The 22,149-nt window shown below is 39.0% G+C and overlaps 2 protein-coding genes across 3 annotated transcripts in view; both read left to right on the top strand.

The window, feature by feature from the left end:
- Window positions 1-15,291, top strand: part of kcp (kielin cysteine rich BMP regulator) — a 69,911-nt gene extending 54,620 nt beyond the window's left edge. Inside the window, 13 exon segments of the mRNA XM_052096775.1 lie at window positions 2,244-2,417; window positions 4,720-4,802; window positions 4,878-4,998; window positions 5,144-5,226; window positions 5,323-5,422; window positions 5,509-5,597; window positions 5,746-6,021; window positions 6,178-6,350; window positions 6,905-7,016; window positions 9,163-9,264; window positions 10,539-10,703; window positions 12,867-13,167; window positions 15,044-15,291. Of these exon segments, the coding sequence (XP_051952735.1) occupies window positions 2,244-2,417; window positions 4,720-4,802; window positions 4,878-4,998; window positions 5,144-5,226; window positions 5,323-5,422; window positions 5,509-5,597; window positions 5,746-6,021; window positions 6,178-6,350; window positions 6,905-7,016; window positions 9,163-9,264; window positions 10,539-10,703; window positions 12,867-13,167; window positions 15,044-15,288 (2,024 nt within the window). The 3' untranslated portion in view covers window positions 15,289-15,291.
- An 8-nt stretch (window positions 15,292-15,299) lies between these two features.
- On the top strand, window positions 15,300-17,911 carry LOC127622758 (uncharacterized). 2 transcript variants are annotated; one of them, XM_052096836.1, is made up of 2 exons: window positions 15,300-16,420; window positions 16,574-17,911. In XM_052096836.1, exons 1-2 carry the CDS (start codon window positions 16,011-16,013, stop codon window positions 17,394-17,396), a joined length of 1,233 nt encoding a protein of 410 aa, XP_051952796.1. In that variant the 5' UTR covers window positions 15,300-16,010; the 3' UTR covers window positions 17,397-17,911. The 2 variants fall into 2 exon arrangements, with proteins under 2 accessions (XP_051952796.1, XP_051952797.1); XM_052096837.1 differs by having other exon boundaries at window positions 16,011-16,962; window positions 17,305-17,434.
- The last annotated feature ends 4,238 nt before the right edge of the window (window positions 17,912-22,149 follow it).

Below are 22,149 nucleotides of genomic sequence, written 5' to 3'. Positions count from 1 at the left end.
AGCTCCCGTTCCACCACATCCCAAAGATGCTCTATTGGGTTGAGATCTGGTGACTGTGGGGGCCATTTTAGTACAGTGAACTCATTGTCATGTTCAAGAAACCAATTTGAAATGATTCGAGCTTTGTGACATGGTGCATTATCCTGCTGGAAGTAGCCATCAGAGGATGGGTACATGGTGGCCATAAAGGGATGGACATGGTCAGAAACTATGCTCAGGTAGGCCGTGGCATTTAAACGATGCCCAATTGGCACTAAGGGGCCTAAAGTGTGCCAAGAAAACATCCCCCACACCATTACACCACCACCACCTCCAGCCTGCACAGTGGTAACAAGGCATGATGGATCCATGTTCTCATTCTGTTTATGCCAAATTCTGACTCTACCATCTGAATGTCTCAACAGAAATCGAGACTCATCAGACCAGGCAACATTTTTCCAGTCTTCAACTGTCCAATTTTGGTGAGCTCTTGCAAATTGTAGCCTCTTTTTCCTATTTGTAGTGGAGATGAGTGGTACCCGGTGGGGTCTTCTGCTGTTGTAGCCCATCCGCCTCAAGGTTGTGCGTGTTGTGGCTTCACAAATGCTTTGCTGCATACCTCGGTTGTAACGAGTGGTTATTTCAGGCAAAGTTGCTCTTCTATCAGCTTGAATCAGTCGGCCCATTCTCCTCTGACCTCTAGCATCAACAAGGCATTTTCAGCCCACAGGACTGCCGCATACTGGATGTTTTTCCCTTTTCACACCATTCTTTGTAAACCCTAGAAATGGTTGTGCGTGAAAATCCCAGTAACTGAGCAGATTGTGAAATACTCAGACCGGCCCGTCTGGCACCAACAACCATGCCACGCTCAAAATTGCTTAAATCACCTTTCTTTCCCATTCTGACATTCAGTTTGGAGTTCAGGAGATTGTCTTGACCAGGACCACACCCCTAAATGCATTGAAGCAACTGCCATGTGATTGGTTGATCAGATAATTGCATTAATGAGAAATTGAACAGGTGTTCCTAAATGGGCCCAAAATAAACAAAATCAAAGACATTTGTAATAATAACTGTGGTCCTGGTTGTGTAGTGCAATGGGTCAAATCGGAGTTTTATTACGGGAAAACTCGCCATGGCAATCATTCGTTTCTCCTCCATTTTGTCTTCACTATTGTTTGGTGGGAACCAAAGTTTACACGGTTATGTTCTCTAGACTTCGCTAGAGCGGAGCACTTCTATACTCCAATATGTTGCCACCGAACTGCGTCAAAGCTAATTACCATAATGTTGCCCGCACTTTAACTTTCCTCTGATGCCTACAATGCCCAAACCACGCCGGCCACTTCGGAGGACACTTACGGTCGATTGGAATGCAGCTAATGGCTTCGCTATAGAGTATATTATGGATTAAAGTTTGTTTTATGAGAATATGTTGCCAAAAAATGTGCTGTTCATGGCGATTTCCCATTCATTCCTATGGGGAGTTCCAAGCTTGTCAGAACAAGTGACCGTAACCAAGGTGTGTGGAGCTGAGTGAAGAGTTAAGCAAATTAACATGTTAAATATTTTAAAATAATTGCATGCATTAAATATATATATATATAGATAGTTAGTTGCAGACATGATGTATGCACTGACAGGGCAAGTTTCCATAGACAGTAGACGCATTATTCGGTGCATTGCATGCTTCAATTAACTCTTATCTAATCAAAGTAACAAAATATGCATTGAAGTGAGTTTAAAAATATGGTTGAATATTGTCAATAATGAAAGACTGTAGAACTGTTGAATCCAGAGGAGGAGGAGCACAGAGGGATAAAACAAAATCAAATTGTTACTATCGGTGTTGATTTCTTGAGTTCCCAAAAGGCAACTATCGGCACAGATTAATCTGTAAAACCGATATATCGGTCTACCGTTAGTTAATACATTCATTAAAGGGGCCATTTACACTTAAGTAGCATTTTATCTGTTTCCCTGAGTCTATTTATAAAATGATTGCCTCCTTAGTATGAATCTCTAGTTCCTTGCTTTGGAGTTAAGCATCTACTAAATGAATTGCCACAAAAATAGCAATCATTTACTTTTACTTGACCATATTCCAGCCTCTCTCTGACAGGCTACTGTTGAGCTAATTTATGTTACTGTACCTTTAAGATTCTAAACATAGAGCTCTGTTATGATTGGCTAACCTCTGTATACTACTGTAGTTCACAGTGCTGTTCATCAGGGTCTCTCTCTCTCTCTCTCTCTCTCAGGTTGTATGTATGATGGTGTTGAGCATACTGAAGGCAGTACCTGGTTTTCACCCAGTGCTCGCTGCATGTCTTGTATGTGTGTGGACGGCGTGACCACCTGCTCTGAGGTCCAGTGTCTCTCCACGTGTCTCAACCAGATCAGTGTACTGGGTGAATGCTGCCCAGTGTGTGCAGGTACATCAAGTGCAATGAATGGACTGTTGTTTGCCCTAAACATACTTTGCTGGTATGTGAATGCAAAGGCTTCTGCAAACTCAATTGTATGCACCGTTGAGTTCTGGAATGCATCTGAATGTTCATAATGCAACGCAAGTGGGTGACATGATTTCTATTTTTTTTTGTTGTCCAGATCGATTAAATTATTCAAAAATGCATTAAAAATGCAATTCACACAAAGCATTTACTTGAATTCACCTCTACTATGAAGAATTTACGCAATTAATCGCAATGCCCCTGGACCATAATAAGGAAGAAAAGAGAAATGCAAGCTTGTAGTACCACCTGTTTACTCCAGAGGGCAGTAAGTGAAACTTCAGCTGTGTGAGCAACACACAGTTTAAACAGTGAAGAAAACAACCATCCAGCAGCAGCACAACACAAACATGCATTACGTTCTTGCGTTCAAAACACTTGATGGAGCACAAATTCGAACTAAGAGATCTAAAGATGAGTTTAAAGATTGAGTATTAAACTATATTTAACTCGACACAGTGACCTAAAGATGTATGTTTATGACGCTACACAAGCACGTCTGACGCAGGTGTACATTGACGGTCCTTAAACAAGCCCTCATAATAAATCTCCAACTGATGGACAAATTCACTTGATTGACTTATGATCAATAATATGATAGTAAACAATACATTGTATTCTAAAGCCACTTTTATATTGTCTTATCAATGATTAACTCTTCTGCTACAAGAATGTAATGCATTTTAATTATCTGAATATTTTTTATTTTATATATATATAAATATATATATAGTTTTTTAATATTTAAAGATAACTATGTATAATTATTTCATCATTATATATTGAGTTATTGTTATATGAGGGGCTTTCTCAGCAAATATTTGTATATGCGATTAATTGCAATTAATTAATTGGGACACCATGTAATTAATTCGATTAAAAATCTTAATCGATTGACAGCCCTAATATATATCTATAATTTTTGGGACTTAAAGTTAAAAAAAAATAAAAATCTGAAAGCTAAAATGCTTAAAAAAAGTAGCTTGGAATAATCTTTTATTATTATTTATCTAAGATAATAAGCAGTGAAACAATTTGGTTTTAAGTGTTATTATTTGAAACACTTTTGTCCGCCAAAAAAAAACCTATTAATCAGAAAGGACCCCTTTAAATCCTCATGACAGTGTGTGAAGTTTTAAACATGTCAGATATACACTCACCTAGAACTTTATTAGGAACAGTATGGTCCTAAAAATAGTTCCCAATATGGTCTTCTGCTGTCGTAGCCCATTCGCCTCAAGGTTCGATGTGTTTGCATTCTTAGATGCTATTCTGCACACTACAAATGTACAGAGTGGTTATCTGAGTTACTGTAGCCTTTCTGTCAGCTCAAACCTGTCTGGCCATTCTCCGTTGACCTTTTTCATCAACAATGTGTTTCTGTCCACAGAACTGCCGCTGACTGTATGTTTTTTGTTTTTGGCACCATTCTGAGTAAACTCTAGAGACTATAGTGTCTGTTGTGCATGAAAATCCAAGGAGATCAGCAGTTATACCAGTCAAACCAGCCTGTCTGGCACCAACAATCATGCCACCAATTTTCCCTATTGTGATGGTTGATGTGAACATTAACTGAAGCTCCTGACCCATATTTGCATGATTTTATGCAGTGCATTGCTGCCACATGATTGGCTGATTAGATAATCAAATGAATAAGTAGGTGTACAGGTGTTCCTAATAAAGTTCTAGGTGAGTGTATATAATGTTAAAAAAAAATCACCTTAAAATATGTTTGAAAACTTTTTTTAAATGAATGTTGTCATTTTCATTAGTCAATTAAATAAATGATTTAGTAGAAAATGCAATAAATACAGTATTTTTTAAATATGTATGGAACCAACATGGACTTTTTTGCAAACTTGACACACGTGTTTTAAACTAGATTTTTTTTAAATTTCAAGTTTTTATGACGTCAGACAATGTTGTTTTTCAATGACTCGAGTATGTGTTGCATGATCGTAAGCTGTTCTCTTTCCACGGCAACCATTTTGATGTCGAAGCAACAGTTTGAAGACAATCTTTTTGAGCACTTTTGTTCATTTATTTAAAAGGTCAACATGTTTATAACTGAGTAATGGCACACATTTGAATGTAACTCTATTGCCTGCAATGCGTTGGCCCAATATTTGCGTCTGTGTTTGTGTACTTGTATAGAGTATGTTTCAAGCATTATATTTGACACGGTAGTTTTCTAATACATTCCTGTGTGTTGTTGGTCTGTTAGATTGTGTTTTTGAAGGTCGTGTGTATGCCCCGGGAGAGAGTTTTCACCCCTCTGGTGACCCCTGTCAGATCTGCACCTGTGAGGTACAGCACAACACAACATTTAATGCATAAGCGTTGGTTTGTTTGCCTTATGATATGTGTGTTTATGTGTTGTAGGTGATGCCAGATGGGAAACAGCACTTGCGATGTTACAGGATGCAGTGCCCGAGTCTGGTGGACTGCCCCAAACACAATATTCTCTACAGCAGCTCAGATTCATGCTGCCCTGTCTGTGCACGTTAGTATTAACACTAGGATTGGGTAAAATGATGCATTTTCCAATGCATCGCAATCGTCATGTGTACAATCTCGAAATCGATTCTTAAATCCTAAGATTGATCTTTTACTCATTCCGGATACTCCTGTGGCATGTTGGTTTTCAGAGCCTCTCAGTAACTGCACAGCTACACTCATCGGTAATGAGGTTTTAGCCACTGATGATCCATGTTATACCTGCCAGTGCAAGGTATCCAGACTCACTACTGTTTCATAAAGCCATGCACCATGTGTACTGACATAGAGCGATGAGCTGCAGGAGTTTATATGTGTGTGTGTGTTTTAGGACTTGACGTGGACTTGTGTCCATCAGGGATGCCCTTCTCTGAGCTGCCCCCTGACTGAGCAGCACATGCCCCCCGATTCCTGCTGCCCCGTCTGTAATGGTACAAATTAACTATTAAAGATAAAACAACTCAACTGTATTCAGTTGTACTCTATGAGTGCTTTAAAACATTTATGTGTTTCACAGAGTGTGTGTTAGAGGGTGACAGAACCCGCGTGCCAAACGGCCAGAGATGGACAGACAAGGAGAACGAGTGTATCACATGCATCTGCAATGTGAGAAAACATGCATACTCACAATCATTCATGAGACATTAAGTGTTACTGACCAATCTTAGAAAATGTTGCTGCTCCGCAAGTTTCATCTGAAAAGTGTTCACTTTGTGTGTGTGTGTGTGTGTGTGTGTGTGTGTGTGTGTTTCAGCTGGGGCATATCGAGTGTGATCTGCAGGAGTGTCCTCCTCTCGATTGTCCGGATGGATCAGTCAAAGTGAAGAATCCTGGGAAATGCTGTCAGGAGTGCACAGGTGTCACAGCTGTAGTGTACACTATAGACACTATAGACCAACTGTGTGTGTATGAGAAACAGATGTACAGTCACAATGACCACTGGGAGGTGGATGATTGTACGACCTGCACCTGTGTGTCTGGAGATGTGCACTGCAAAACCCAGAGATGCCCAACGCTTATGTGTGGCTCGGTAAGATCATTACACACACACACACACACACACACACACACACACACACACACACTGTTTGACGGGAACAATCTGTGTATCTGTTAGTGTGGGTGATATTCTCAGTATGTGTGTGTGTGTGTGCGTGTGTGTGTGTGTGTGTGTGTGTTTGTGTAGGATGAAACCCCAGCTGTGGTTCCTGGAATGTGTTGTCCTCGATGCATTCCTCGTCCCGCCACCTGTATCGTGTTTGGAGACCCTCACTACCGAACATTCGATGGCAAGATGGTGAACTTCCAAGGGACGTGTACATACGTTCTGGCCGAGGACTGTAATAGCGGAGACTTCAGGTGCTCATTATGTTGTTTCTCTCACGTCTGTTATTATTCATTAAGAACCAGAATCCGTCAGGAACTTGGTTTTTGATGGGGGGGGTTCGCTGTCCTATCGCAGTGCTATTTAATTGTCCGTTCTGCATAACGCGACGGCTCATTTTTGCTTATCGTCACGTTTCGCGGCCCACCCACTGGCCCACTTGGTTCTCACGATGGGCAGTCCACCCATGATCGGATCCAAAGTGCGTCGGCCCACCGGGAAAATGCCCGGTATGCCAGATTACCAGTCCAGCCCCGCTCACGGTTATATATTTCACCCTAAAATCGAAGGAAGGAATAAGAAATGATAGAACACTTTATAATAACTGCACAGTATAAAGCATTTGTAAAGGATTAATTTAACACCCCCCCCCATTCTCATCAATATAAGGCACAAAAATACACTTTTGTTGTACTGCCTTTAACTGTATAGAAATTTGAGTCTAAAGAAATCACCATTGAGAAAAATGGGAATTGGGAACTATTCATGTTGGGGGTAAGATGTGACAATAAACGTGTGTACCTTCTAGTGTCCATGTGTCTAATGAGGACAGAGGACGAAAAGGAGTGTCTTGGACTAAAGAGGTGACGGTGTATATCGGTGATGTTGTGGTACAGCTGTTTCAGGACTGGCTTGTCAAGGTGATTTTTGCCATCTATATAGAATGTTGTTTACAATTTTTTTATATGAAATCTGATCTCTCTTCTATGCTTGTATTATTTCTAATAAACAGAGTGCAACAATCTGGTTTAGGAATAAAAAGAATCTTTTTTTTTTTTTGCATAGGCAAATTGATTATTCATGATATCTTACAATATACACTCACCTAAAGGATTATTAGGAACACCTGTTCAATTTCTCAGTAATGCAATTATCTAATCAACCAATCACATGGCAGTTGCTTCAATGCATTTAGGGGTGTGGTCCTGGTCAAGACAATCTCCTGAACTCCAAACTGAATGTCAGGATGGGAAAGAAAGGTGATTTAAGCAATTTTGAGCGTGGCATGGTTGTTGGTGCCAGACGGGCCGGTCTGAGTATTTCACAATCTGCTCAGTTACTGGGATTTTCACGCACAACCATTTCTAGGATTTACAAAGAATGGTGTGAAAAGGAAAAACATCCAGTATGCGGCAGTCCTGTGGGCAAAAATGCCTTGTTGATGCTAGAGGTCAGAGGAGAATGGGCCGACTGATTCCAGCTGATAGAAGAGCAACTTTGCCTGAAATAACCACTCGTTACAACCGAGGTATGCAGCAAAGCATTTGTGAAGCCACAACACGCACAACCTTGAGGCGGATGGGCTACAACAGCAGAAGACCCCACCGGGTACCACTCATCTCCACTACAAATAGGAAAAAGAGGCTACAATTTGCAAGAGCTCACCAAAATTGGACAGTTGAAGACTGGAAAAATGTTGCCTGGTCTGATGAGTCTCGATTTCTGTAGAGACATTCAGATGGTAGAGTCAGAATTTGGCGTAAACAGAATGAGAACATGGATCCATCATGCCTTGTTACCACTGTGCAGGCTGGTGGTGGTGGTGTAATGGTGTGGGGGATGTTTTCTTGGCACACTTTAGGCCCCTTAGTGCCAATTGGCCATCGCTTTAATGCCACGGCCTACCTGAGCATTGTTTCTAACCATGTCCATCCCTTTATGGCCACCATGTACCCATCCTCTGATGGCTACTTCCAGCAGGATAATGCACCATGTCACAAAGCTTGAATCATTTCAAATTGGTTTCTTGAACATGACAATGAGTTCACTGTACTAAAATGGCCCCCACAGTCACCAGATCTCAACCCAATAGAGCATCTTTGGGATGTGGTGGAACGAGAGCTTCGTGCCCTGGATGTGCATCCCACAAATCTCCATCAACTGCAAGATGCTATCCTATCAATATGGGCCAACATTTCTAAAGAATGCTTTCAGCACCTTGTTGAATCAATGCCACGTAGAATTAAGGCAGTTCTGAAGGCAAAAGGGTTAGGAGTGTTAAACACAGTATTAGTATGGTGTGCCTAATAATCCTTTAGGTGAGTGTATAACTTTAAAGACATCAATGGTATATGACTGTTGAAAACAAAGCGCTCCAGAAGAGCTCTACAGCATCCGCCCACTCCAATGATGCAATTGAGTCTCCCTAAACTGTCAAACTACTTATAAATGTGTATATTTTCCCAAATGTTGGCATGCCCAATTCCCATTGCACTCTAGGTCCTCATGGTGGCGTAGTGACTCGCCTCAATCCAGGTGGCGGAGGACAAATCTTGTTGAGCACGTTACCGTGGAGACCTAGCGCGTGTGGAGGCTTCATGCTATTCTCCACGGCAACCACGCCCCCCAATGAGAACCACATTATAGAGACAATGAGGAGTTTACCTTCCCTAACAACCGGGCCAATTTGGTTGCTTAGGAGACATGGTTGGAGTCGCTCAGCACGCCCTGGATTCGAACTAGCGACTCCAGGGTTGGTAGTCAGCGTCTTTACTTCCTGATCTACCCAGGCCCCTTAACGTTGTGATTCACCTCGGAGCTGGTTGGATTAGCTTATTGCTTACAACTCTTTTTTTTTTGGGATTTTATAAAATCCCTTTGGGAACAATACTTTGGGTGCAAACATGTTTGTAAAAGTAGACGGGCACTGTTACGCTTTATTGTTAAAACTCATTAAAGCTCATTAATGGCCATTCCATCTCCATCATTTGTTAAGAGTTTGAATTTATAATTGAATTTATCAAATATTGAACATATTTTTGTTTTCCTTCCTCCTTTTTCCATCAGGTTGATTATCAAACCGTCTCCCTGCCATTTCTTAAAGAGCCGTATGTTTACCTGGAGCGTAAGACGAACACCATTCTTCTCAACACTAATGTTGGGCTGAAGGTACAGTCTGTTCAGATGTTCCTTTAAGTCAAGTCAAGTCATTTTCATTTGTATAGCGCTTTTCACTAGCGAGTTTGCTAAAATATGCTGACCTGGCAGCTTTTAGTGCCTGTCTGTAGCTACAGACACTATCCTTCCATGCACCGCAAAATTCCTCTAATTTTGTATTCTTCCACTTGCGCTCCATTTTCCAAGCTTGTACCATGGTGCAGGACTTTTTCTTTAATTTTCTGTCATCTAAGTGGGGCGACACTATCAAGAGTGCTAGAGAAGACTGTATTTATATTTTCTGATATTACATCAAGTTCTTCTAGACTTTTTGGCTTACTGAGTATATGAAATAAATCTGTAAGATATTTAGTGAAGCTATGCTTAGTGGTCAAAGAATAGTTCTACCTGAAAGATACTGTGATGTAGATTGAGAGACATTAGCCAATCGCTGTAAACAAGAGACGAGGTAATGATCTGAGATGTCATCGCTTGATGTTAGAATTTCTAAAGTATCAATATCAACAGAATTATATCTAGAGTATGATTATAGTAATGAGTTGTTCCTGTCACATTTTGTCTGACTCAAAGAGAGTTGAGAATATCGATAAATGCTAATCCCGATGTGTAATTTACATTATCTATGTGAATGTTGAGGTTAACTACATTAACTACTAAATCTGGTGAATTTGTGTATTCATCAAGGAAATCAGAATACCACCCAGGTGATCTATATACAAGTGCAAAAGATTTTTTATTTGTATCTGACAGTGTCAAATTAATCATTATTAGTTCAAAAGACTTAAACTTATATCCTGTAAACTATATCACATGTAAGCCCCTCACTGCTGATGGAAAAAGCTATAGTAAACATGTGGCATGCAATGCAGGAAGCAATAATATGAGCGGAGGCCATGACCTAACTCAGTTGTTTGGGAAGAAAGAAAGAAAAAAGAAAAGAAAGAAAAGGTGTGTCGCGCGGTAATTTGCACGCAGTTGAAACAGTAGAAACATGCGGTAAAATGGCAAAAGATGAAATTATGACAGTTTAAGTGATCAATCAGACATCATTATTTGCACTTTTTAAAGCTGATGGGCGTAATGTTCTTGTATTCCAGCTTAATATGCAGTCAACTATAAGTAAGCCATTTTTGGTAAATTTCACCTAAACGGGTAACTTTGTAAGAATTGTGGAGCTATTAAAAATACATTTTTGTAATTCCGCTTGGTAACACTAGTGATCAGAAATGAATCACTTCTGATTTTAAACACTTATTTATATGCAGGTGTTGTGGAATGGGCGTTCTCATCTGGAGGTGAGCGTTCCTGGTACCTATAAGAAGCGCATGTGCGGTCTGTGTGGGGACTTCAACAACTACCATCAGGATGACATGAGACTACGTAACAGACAACTGGCCAGCTCTGAGGCAGCCTTTGGAAACGACTGGAAGGTGAAAGAAGCAATTTTCACCAGTGCAGCATTCCTAAAACATAAATATGTGGTTTTGGCTATTTTTATTGACAGCACAAGTAGAGAAGAGACTATCGCAAGCCTTACGACATATAATCTTGTGCAGGATATAAATGATAGAAATCTGCCAATCAATTTTCACTAGTTGAAATGTTAATCCTTGAGATCAGCCATGGAATAACTGCTAGTGAAAATTCCAATAATGTTTGCACTAGTCAAAACGTTAATTACTCGCAGAATTACCCTTTCTTGATATCAAAAATGGTCTGATCTGATGTCATTCACTGTTCCTGTTCTATAATTAATTTCTTACCAGGTAAAATTCCAAATACACTTTTCAGATATACACTTCTTACTAGTAAGAATAATTGTTTTTGATATCAGCGATTACATTGTTACTTGTGCAAATGTCCATTCCAGATATCCACAATTGATTTACAAGGAAATCAGAATACCGCCTGGGTGATCTATATACTGTAGCAAGTGCAAATGTTTTTGTATCTGACAGTGTCACATTAAGCATTATTAGTTCAAAAGACTTAAACTTATATCCTGTAAACAATATCACATGTAAGCCCCTCACTGCTGACGGAAAAAGCTATAGTAAACATGTGGCATGCAATGCAGGAAGCAATAATATGAGCGGAGGCCATGACCTAACTCAGTTGTTTGCTGTTGTTGTTGTTATGGTTGTTCTTGACCGGTGAGGGTTTGAGATCGATGTGAATCCCTAACGCAATTGTTTGCTGTTGTTGTGGTGGATCCTGATCAGCAGATGTTTGAGATTGCTGCAGTAATCCATATTAAACACTGAAGAGAAAATGAATGTAGCCAGTTTAAATGCGAGATTTTTTATTTTTTATCATTAATTTTGGTTTCATTAGTGGCAATGTTAATTTCACATTTCAATAATGTTATTGTAACTATCAAGAACGCCTTTTAAGACACATTTACTTACTCCTCAGTTTAAAGATATCTGAAATCCGCTTACAGATTTCTGAAATTAACATGCCACTTGGGAAAACCATATCAAAGATATACATTTTTTTGATTTTTACTAGTTGTAATTGAATTACTGATATCAGGAATGGACATTTGCACTGGTAACAATGTAATTATAATTCTTACTAGTACGTTGCTGGTAAGTGTAACTGGAGTTTTAGCTAGTACGAAATTAAAAAGATGTTTGTAGATATTTGTAATTGACTCAAGTACATTCTACAAGTGAACACATGCAGTTTCAACTGTAGTGGAAATCTATAATACTTGAGTGGTGGTGGTGTAGTGGGCTAAAGCACATAACTGGTAATCAGAAGGTTGCTGGTTCGATCCTTCCGAGTCCTTGAGCAAGGCACTTAACTCCAAGTTGCTCCGGGAGATTGACCCTGTAATAAGTGTAAGTTGCTTTGGATAAAAGCGTCTGCCAAATGCATAAATGTAATTTCCATTTTTTTATATCAAGATTTGGTCTTCAAGCAATGACGTCATTTATGCAATTGGTGCAAATGTAATTACAAATATCAAGAATTTGCATTTTAACTGGTGAAAGTTGAATCATTGTTATCTATAATTCATATCCTGCATGTGACTAAATGTTGAAAAGGCTTGCAATAGGAGACAGGAAATTATTTGTGGAGAAAAGAGGAATGAGATTGGGTTGCAACACAGGTTGGATTCAAACCTGTTTCTCCCATATGAGCACCAAGGCCCAACGTATCTGAAGAATGTGTGCGAAACCACTCTGCCACAGATCCGACACGTCATCTTGTTAATAGTTAATCAACCGTTATCGAATCCTATTGCAAAAAGCTTGTTAAAAAAAAAATCATTCAAGATGGCAGACGAAGCGAGAATTAGGTCAATAATAAATATACAGTATTTCGCTCAACAATAGTTCAATCAAAGTAAAAATGTACTATTCCACCTAATATTTCTGTGTGCTGTATATTTTTATTTTAGAGTGTTGTGTTATTGCTGTCATTGTGTCATTTGTGAGGCACACTAAGCTGCTGCCTATTTAGAGCATTCAAAATCATTAACTTTCAAGGTACCATCTGAGTTAGGATGCTGCCTAAGTAGGCAGTAGACAGCAAGGCAGCTCACTAGGGTTTGGGAGTAAAAGTATTTATATCTCCTCTTCTAGGTGGCCAGCGAATCTCTCTCTAATGTTAAGTGTCCTGACGCGCGGAACATCAACCCGTGTAAGGAGTCAGGCTACGCTGCCCATAAGACAGCAAACGCTCGCTGCGCAGTGCTGAAGTCGCCCGTGTTTGAGCGCTGCCATAAGGTGGTGCCACCTGCGATGTTCTTTGCTTCATGTGTGTATGATCTGTGTGCCTGCGGCTCAAACATGGACGAGTGTGTGTGTGACGCACTGGAGGCTTACGCGTCCGAGTGCCGTGAAGCTGGAGTTATTCTGCAGTGGAGGTCGCCTACACTCTGTGGTGAGTTACAATAACTGTAGATGAACACTTTTAAACTTGCTATAGTTTTGTGAATCGGTTCTCACCTGGTGGGTAATGACCCCAGCTTAAGTTGCAAGTCTGTTCTGATAGGGTTGCGGACAGCAGGGAAATACAATGCTTAAGGCTTCAAATAAAATACAACTATGCAAATAATTGTGTTTAGTTCGGATTGTAAAATAAATAGGTTAATGAAGTTTTGTTTTGACGTCAACACTCTGTCAGTTGGTGTATTATGTTCAATTAGATTAAATTGGTTTATGTGACATGTCCTCATCCTCAGAAACCTACAAGTATTAACTTGGTTTGTTCCAACCTCATTTTGCTTTGTGCGGTAAATAATTTCAAGAGACAAATTTAAATGTAAATTTTCAGTTGTCTATCATAGTAATAATTTTACATAAATAATAATACATTTTCAATGTAATAGTACATTTTAGTTTATTTTTGCTTTCGTATGATGAACGATTTTGGTACTGATTTAGTATAATTTAATGAATATATTAATAAAATTTTTTATTAAATTAATAAAATTGAATTAATTAAATTATAGGCAGCAATATAGCCCAACGGTCAGATAACATTAAAGTTATAACAGTTAAAGCAGTTCAAATCTCATGCATTTTCTCCATAGACAACTTGATTATTAACATATAAACTGATAACATATACAAATTTAAAGGGATAGTTTGCCAAAAAAAGAAAATTCTCTCATCATTTACTCACCCTCATGCCATCCCAGATGTGTATGACTTTTTTTCTTTTGTATGAGATTTTTAGAAAAATATTTCAGCTCTCTAGGTCCATAAAATGCAAGTGAATGGTGACCAGAACTTTGTAGCACCAAATGGCCCATAAAGGCAGCATAAAAGTAATCCATAAGACCCCTGATATAATGTGTGAGTGAGAAGAAGAACAATATTTATGTCCTTTTTTACTCTAAATCTCCACTTTCCCTTTCACTTTTACATCTGAAAGTCACATGTGGTCCTGTTTAGTTTCACTTTCACATCTGAAAGTGAAAGTGTAGATTTAGCGTAAAAAATAACTGAAATATTGATCTGTTTCTCACCCACACCTATCATATCGGAGTGGTGGTGGTGTAGTGGTCTAAAGCACATAACTGGTAATCTGATAATCAGAAGGTTGCTGTTTCGATCCCCACGGCCCCACCATTGTGTCCTTGAGTAAGGCACTTAACTCCAGGTTGCTCCGGGGGGATTGTCCCTGTAATAAGTGCACTGTAAGTCGCTTTGGATAAAAGCATCTGCCAAATGCATAAATGTAAATGTAAATATTGCTTCTGAAGACATGGATTAAACCACTGGAGAACTATGGATTACTTTTATGATGCCTTTATGAGATTTTTGAAGCTACAAAGTTCTAGTCACCATTCACTTGCTTTGTTTGGACCTATAGAGCGGAGATATTTTCCTAAAAATCTTTTGTCTTCAGCAGAAGGAAGTGATACACATCTCGGATGGCATGAGGGTGTGTAAGCGATGCGAGAATTACAATTTTTGATCCTGAAGTAAAACGATCCGCCAATCAGTAAACAAAGTGCACCAAAAGAACTCTGCAGCGACCGCCAACTCCCATGATGCACCGTGAATGACACAATCAAGTCGCTTTAATGAGTCGCTCTTACTAAACTCTCAAACTACTTTTGCAATATACTTAAAATCAACAACTTTTAATTAATAGTTTTATATTTTCCCGTCATTTTTAGTTGATTTCCTCATTTTGTCTTTTTGTCTGATGTTGTGATTCAGTTTGGTTTGGCTAATAACTTACAAATCTTTTCTGATGGATTTCATAAAAGGACCCCTGTCCTCTCTTTCTTTTTCCATCTCTACAGCCGTTGGTTGTCCCCTGGATCGAGGTTTTGTGTTTGATGAATGTGGACCGCCATGTCCTAAAACCTGTTTTAATAAAGACGTCCCGTTGGGTGTGATCGAGGCTCACTGCTTTAAACCCTGTGTGCCAGGGTGCCAGTGCCCAGCCGGACTGGTAGAACATAACTCCCACTGCATCGCCCCTGAAAAATGCCCTAAAGTTGTCCACGAGTCCCATAAATTTCCCACGGAGCCAAATCAGTTCTAAAACATTTCATCCGATCAAACTTGAGATATGATGAACAAAAACATGCTCTCAATGTAAACATGAAATCAAAACTGACTCTTTTAACTTTCTTAATGCACATTCCTGGTCTGTTTTTGCACATTTAATCAGTGTATGTTATTATAAAATTTTTATTTTTCAACCATCTGGCTCCATTCTGGTATGGCACACCCACTTTTTCATGATTCATTTAATGTCCTGTTTCACTCATAGTTCACTTCAGATTATGAAAGTAAAACGATTTGCGCAGACTTTAAAATGCACATTTACCATAAGTTTAATTTTATAGTTCAGAAATTGTTTGAGATATTTCCATTTAAACAATCTTTCACTGTATATTGCATACAATTTGTTTTATTGGTGCTAATGTCTGTAAGTGATTCTGACTGACTTTATGGCTCTTAACTATGTATTGACCTTCCTGTGTGAAGAAACAAATGAACAGTTTTCCTCTCTCTTTTTCCTTTTCCTCTCTGGATTAGAAGAGAGCCCATCCATCCATTCATTCACCTACCTACATACCACCCACCTACCATCCATCCATACATACATACATCCAACTATGCATCCACTTACCACTCATCAATCCATCCACCCGTCCATCCATCCACCTACCTACCACCCATACATCCATCCAACTACCCATCCGTCCAATCCATCCACCCGTCCATCCAACTACCCATCCATCCACCAACTACCCATCCATGGATTACTTTTATGATGCCTTTATGAGATTTTTGAAGCTACAAATTTCTAGTCACCATTCACTTGCTTTGTTTGGACCTACAGAGTGGAGATATTTTCCTCATCAATCTACCTACCTACCACCCATCCAACTATCCATCCACCCACCCACCTACCACTCATCAATCCATCCACCCGTCCATCTAACTATCCATCCATCCATACATACATACATACATCCAACTATCCATCCATCCACCCACCCACCTACCTACCACTCATCAATCCATCCACCCAACTATCCACCTACCTACCACCCATACATCCATCCAACTATCCATCCACCCACCTACCTACCTACCACCCATACATCCATCCAACTATCCATCCACCCACCTACCTACCTACCACCCATACATCCATCCAACTATCCATCCACCCACCTACCTACCTACCACCCATACATTCATCCAACTATCCATCCACCCACCTACCTACCTACCACCCATACATCCATCCAACTATCCATCCACCCACCTACCTACCTACCACCCATACATCCATCCAACTATCCATCCAACTACCCATCCATCCAATCCATCCACCCGTCCATCCAACTACCCATCCATCCAATCCATCCACCCACCCACCTACCACTCATCAATCCATCCACCCAACTATCCACCTACCTACCACCCATCCATCCAACTATCCATCCACCTACCTACCTACCTACCACCCATACATCCATCCAACTACCCATCCATCCAATCCATCCACTCGTCCATCCAACTACCCATCCATCCATACATACATACATACATCCAACTATCCATCCATCCACCCACCCACCTACCTACCACTCATCAATCCATCCACCCAACTATCCACCTACCTACCACCCATCCATCCAACTATCCATCCACCTACCTACCTACCATCCATACATCCATCCAACTACCCATCCATCCAATCCATCCACCCGTCCATCCAACAACCCATCCATCCAATCCATCCACCCACCCACCTACCACTCATCAATCCATCCACCCGTCCATCCAACTATCCATCCATCCACCGACCTACCATCCATCCATACATACATACATACATCCAACTATACATCCATCCACCCACCCACCTACCTACCACTCATCAATCCATCCACCCAACTATCCACCTACCTACCACCCATCCATCCAACTATCCATCCATCCACCTACCTACCTACCACCCATACATCCATCCAACTATCCATCCAACTACCCATCCATCCAATCCATCCACCCGTCCATCCAACTACCCATCCATCCACCTGTCCATCCAACTACCCATCCATCCAATCCATCCACCCACCTACCTACCACTCATCAATCCATCCACCCAACTATCCATCCAAAAACTGAAACACAATAAAAAAAACATAACTAAAGCTGAAATGGGCCTATCCAGAATTCTTAAGAGGTATGATGATATATTCATCAGGCGCATTGCCATTGTTTCTGGAAACTGTCCAGAAACAATGTTTTTTATTTCACATTGTATTCAAATTTTTCTGTTTTTCACATTATTACACCAAATCCCACCTCTCACTCTGAAAAGTTTGTTCTTATTTTTGTGCTAAAATATAATCACACATTAAACAACCTAAAAAAACAGTAAAACTACATACTTAAAGTTCTTATGTTTTAAGGCAAGTTTATTTATTTAGCACATTTCATACACATTTCATGACTGTCGCTATGGGGTGCCAAATGTAAGTGTGTTTTACACATATTTATCTAAACAAGTAATTAAAAAACAGTGCTGTTCCAAGTGTCAAACTGTTATTTTTATATATTGGTAACACTTTACACTAAGGTTGTATTCGTAAATGTTAGTTAACTACATTCGTTAACATAAATTAACAATAAACAATACTTTCACAACACTTATTAATCGTGATTAATGTCTGCATATACCAAGATATTTATTAATGTAGAACTAACAATTAGCAATTTTCATAAATGGGTCATTCCTACTATTCAGTGCCATTTCAGCTTGGTAAATTTTTAGCAAAAAAAGTAAAATAATAGTAGTTAAAATATAGTAATATTTTATAGTAATATATAAAATATATAATAGTGTTTAAAGCTTGAATTGGTATTATAATTAATTAATTGGTATTATAATTAATTAATTGGTATTATAATTAATTAATTATAATACCAATTCAAGCTTTAAACACTTATTTATTTAGCATTTACACCTACTCTGTTACAATATGTCCACCCTGTTACTGTGCAAAACAGTAACAGGGTGGACAGTAACAGGAGGGACATTTTATGCTAAAGTTAGCCATTGCTACTCATGTGATGAAAAACAAGCTAGTGCGCAGTGATCACTGAGGAAGATTTTTAACCTGTTTATTAACCATATTTTCAAAATTAAAAACAATTATAAGTTTCCACTATAAATAGGCATAACAGGGTGGACATGTTATGCTTTACCACATCAGTGAATCATTCTTAAACATTGAAAAAAGGGTGAATTAAGGAGTGATACTTACTCTGCTTCTTGAAGAGAATTTGCCACCAAAAAGTATTCAAATTCCTGAGAGTCATGTGATTAGAGTAACAGTCAAGGGGCGTGTTCAGAGCAGTGGCGGCTGCTGGTCTTTCAAAGAGGGGAAGCTCATTTTCATTATTTCATTTATAAATAATATACATCATTATTTGTTTTTTATATGTACACCCATACATGTTAATATATATATACAAATATGTGTGTGTGTGTGCGCATAAACCGTTTTCTTAATTCATTTATAAATAATATATTTTATTATAGATTTGTTTATTTTTTTGGTTGCTGATAAATAAATAAATTGAAATCAGGTTGACAATATTAGCACTGTCTGTCGTGCAGTTTGCCAACTGGCTAGTTCCCTATGAATGAATGAACAAACGATCTAAAAAAAAGGTATTAAACTTGACGGAGGAAATGTGGGTATTAGGTTATACTGAAACAAGGAACGTGGTGTATAATTGTGTTAAATGTAGGCTATGATGAAAACTGGCTAGCAATTTCGCCAAGCAAATACCAAGAAATAGGCTGCAGCAGTTTGTCTTTCGACTACACTTGAAAAATCCGCGACGGGACTGACTGAGCTCGAATAGCTTGAAGTTTCAGCGTCAGCGACTTTTTATAGTACTAAATCGCTGTCAATCAAAAGACCCTCCAATCATCACGCGGAAGCCCGGAGTCCGGGCCAGCTCACTCCTCATTCACCCCCAGAGACGCTGAGCGTCCGTGGGAGGGACATAATCGCAGCATTTATCCAATGACCGTCTAGTTTCGAAGCACTGAAAAAAACTGTTCAAAGTAGCCCCACTGAAGTCAATGGACGCTCGGCTTCAACAGGGAAATGCACTGACGCTACGGGAATGTATGAGAAGTAAATCGAGTCAGCCAACCTGCTATAAGTACCTGATTCTGAACGAACTCGTCTTCGAGATGAACGCATTCTAACGCATTTTTAGTCAATAAAATGTTAACACAATAGTACACATTTGACCATTAATTTTTTGACATTATAGGGGAAGCTGAGCTTCCCTTGCAGTCTTAAAGAAATCGCCACTGGTTCAGAGTGATTTTCCATCAGAGTAACAGGGGGGACATTCAATTCAGGGACACAACATATTTTATAGACTTTAAGCATTAAAAATATATTTTGTTGAGGAATATTATAAATAAGAATATACAACAATATTGAAAAATTTCGAATTTATTAGATTTTTATTACTTATATTTGTGGCTTAAGTTATACAAGCTTGGGGACATGGCAGTTTAGCCTACTTGCACTAAAATCAGGGTCAATATTTTTTAATTAATTAATCCTGGGTACATATTATTGTGTTCTATGGTAAAGGGGGGTTAAGTATTTAAGATGATCATTTAAAAACAAGTATTAGCCCATTTTTACTCAAAATATACCACATTATGTCATGAGGACTCAAATGGCACCGAATGCTAAGAATGACCCAAATAAGCATTTAATCAAATAAATAGTGAAAAAAATATTTAAGCAATATCACAGGAGCAAGAGTGCGATATGGACCTACATCAGCACTGCTGTGATTCGAGTGCCGTAGGTAATTACAGCAGTGCTGATATAGGGTCATATTGCACGATTGCGAGTGTGATATTGCTTATATACAACAGTTCAATGAACAAGTACATTTTTTTAAAAATGAGGAAAAACTGAGTACTGTCATAAAAACGCATTTGTGCATGAAACTACTTTATTACGCGACTGATCAGAATCTGCCGTTGCTGGTTCAAAACAAATGATGCGACCAAGCCTCCATTAGTAATTCAAAAATGTCACTTCAGAAATAGTATCACGGCTTGTGCTGTTTCTAACAAGTTATTGGATAAACAAGGATGGATGTGTGTGATAGAGAGAGAGATGGAGCGTTTGTGATCACCTGTTGCCACACCCAAGCAGAAATGCTGTCATCTTTCTGGAGATCAGCTTTCTCAGTGGAAAAATAGCATCCAAGCGGGGGCAATTCTCCCTATTTCACTGTAGCTGGTGAAAAAATCTCTCACTATAGAAACCGCAATGTCCTCCGCCATTTTGAACAGTACGTTTTCTTCAATGTGGAAACTCCAGTAATAGGTAAGTAATGAGTTGTGTAATTAATATATCTGATTAATGTGTCTCTGTCTATGATGAGCCATAATGCTGAAATTGTTCATTTAAAGCCGTTTAAAGCTATTTTCTAGTTGTGTAGTTGTAGTAATACGAGTGATCACGAGCGCTATTTTATGTAAACAATGACTGAGGGGTTCACTTCACGTCACTGCTCATATTACACACACAAATTATCTTTTGCCACCACCTGCTGGCTAACATATGTAATGTAAAAAAAAATCAAATATAAAACACATGTAAGAGACACTCATACAATAACTCTAAACACTTTAGTTTATAGAACAGCACGAACACAACACAGTGAAGCGTCAGAGTGCTGATGGTGTCAGACTATCAGTGCTCATGGAACGTCTCTCGTCCAATCAGATTCGAGGACCGGAACTAACTGTTGTGTGTGTGTATATATATATATATATATATATATATATATATATATATTTTGTGGATTGTTACTTCATGATACCTAATGCATTTTCTATATGTTAACGAATATAACCTTATTGTGTTACACATACATTTAATAAAAAAATTTTTTTTTATCTTAATAAAAAAAAAATCACAAAACATCTTTAATGTTATTATTGGTTTTTATTGATACTTTGCAAATTTACAATAGAAAACAAAAAGATGTACAATTTAAATTAAAAATAACAAGTGAGGTGTCTGCTTAACTAATTACATAAATGTATAAAATAACAATTTATTATAGTCACATTTGCTTGGGTGACTATTATAAATGTATATTTGAAATAAGACGAGATCTTAATGTTAAAACGAACATTTAAAATTTATTTTTAACCATAAATATTGTCTTATGTGTCTAACTTACAATAGGGCTTTCAGGAGGATTTATGTAGCTCCATGGCCGGGTCTAAGAGGGGCGCTTGGGGTGCATCGTCCCCTTAGATTTGCACCAAGCCCCCCCTAGAAATTGCTGATGCCCCCGACATGACTGACAGCAAAGCGATCAACCAAACATACAAGTGCCCTAAAAAAGATTGCATCCAACTACAGGCCAGCTCTGTTTAATCCAGATAAGAGCAGTCAAATAAGAGAAGAAGAGTACAAGCCAGGACTTGAGTGTACTGGTGTAACCTGACCCTAATTGTTACCATGGCAACTTCGACGCAGCTTTGCTGTAATCGTGTATAATTAATGAATCTTGAAACTCGTCAAAGAGGTGAGACACTTTCCTTAGTCATGTTTGTGGTGGTCTCAATTGAATCATAATTAAATCTGACTTGTGTTCTAGGGGTGTTTTCGTGAAGGTGGGGTAAATGGGGTATTGGGACGGTCCTGACGACAAATAGCAGCTTGTAATATGATCTTTGGTCTTTCATTTTAGGATGGAAGAGTGTGTGCATTTGGTCTGTGAGGCCATCGGTGTACATGAGGATGATGAGTTAGGCGTAGAGAGGATCTGTTCACTCTATAAGAGTGTCTTCCTCATCTCTGCCAGCCCT

Source organism: Xyrauchen texanus, chromosome 29 (assembly GCF_025860055.1).
Source record: "Xyrauchen texanus isolate HMW12.3.18 chromosome 29, RBS_HiC_50CHRs, whole genome shotgun sequence".
In the NCBI taxonomy this organism is placed as follows: Eukaryota; Metazoa; Chordata; class Actinopteri; order Cypriniformes; family Catostomidae; genus Xyrauchen; species Xyrauchen texanus.
This window is presented reverse-complemented; position numbering and strand designations above follow the sequence as displayed.

Bases quoted from the DNA above. Each gene is read 5' to 3' on its own strand.
- LOC127622758 (XM_052096836.1), top strand. From the start codon at position 16,011: ATGGATTACTTTTATGATGCCTTTATGAGATTTTTGAAGCTACAAATT. The intron at 16,421-16,573 runs TCCATCCACCCA...TCCATCCAACTA, and splicing joins CCCATACATCCATCCAACTA to CCCATCCATCCAATCCATCC.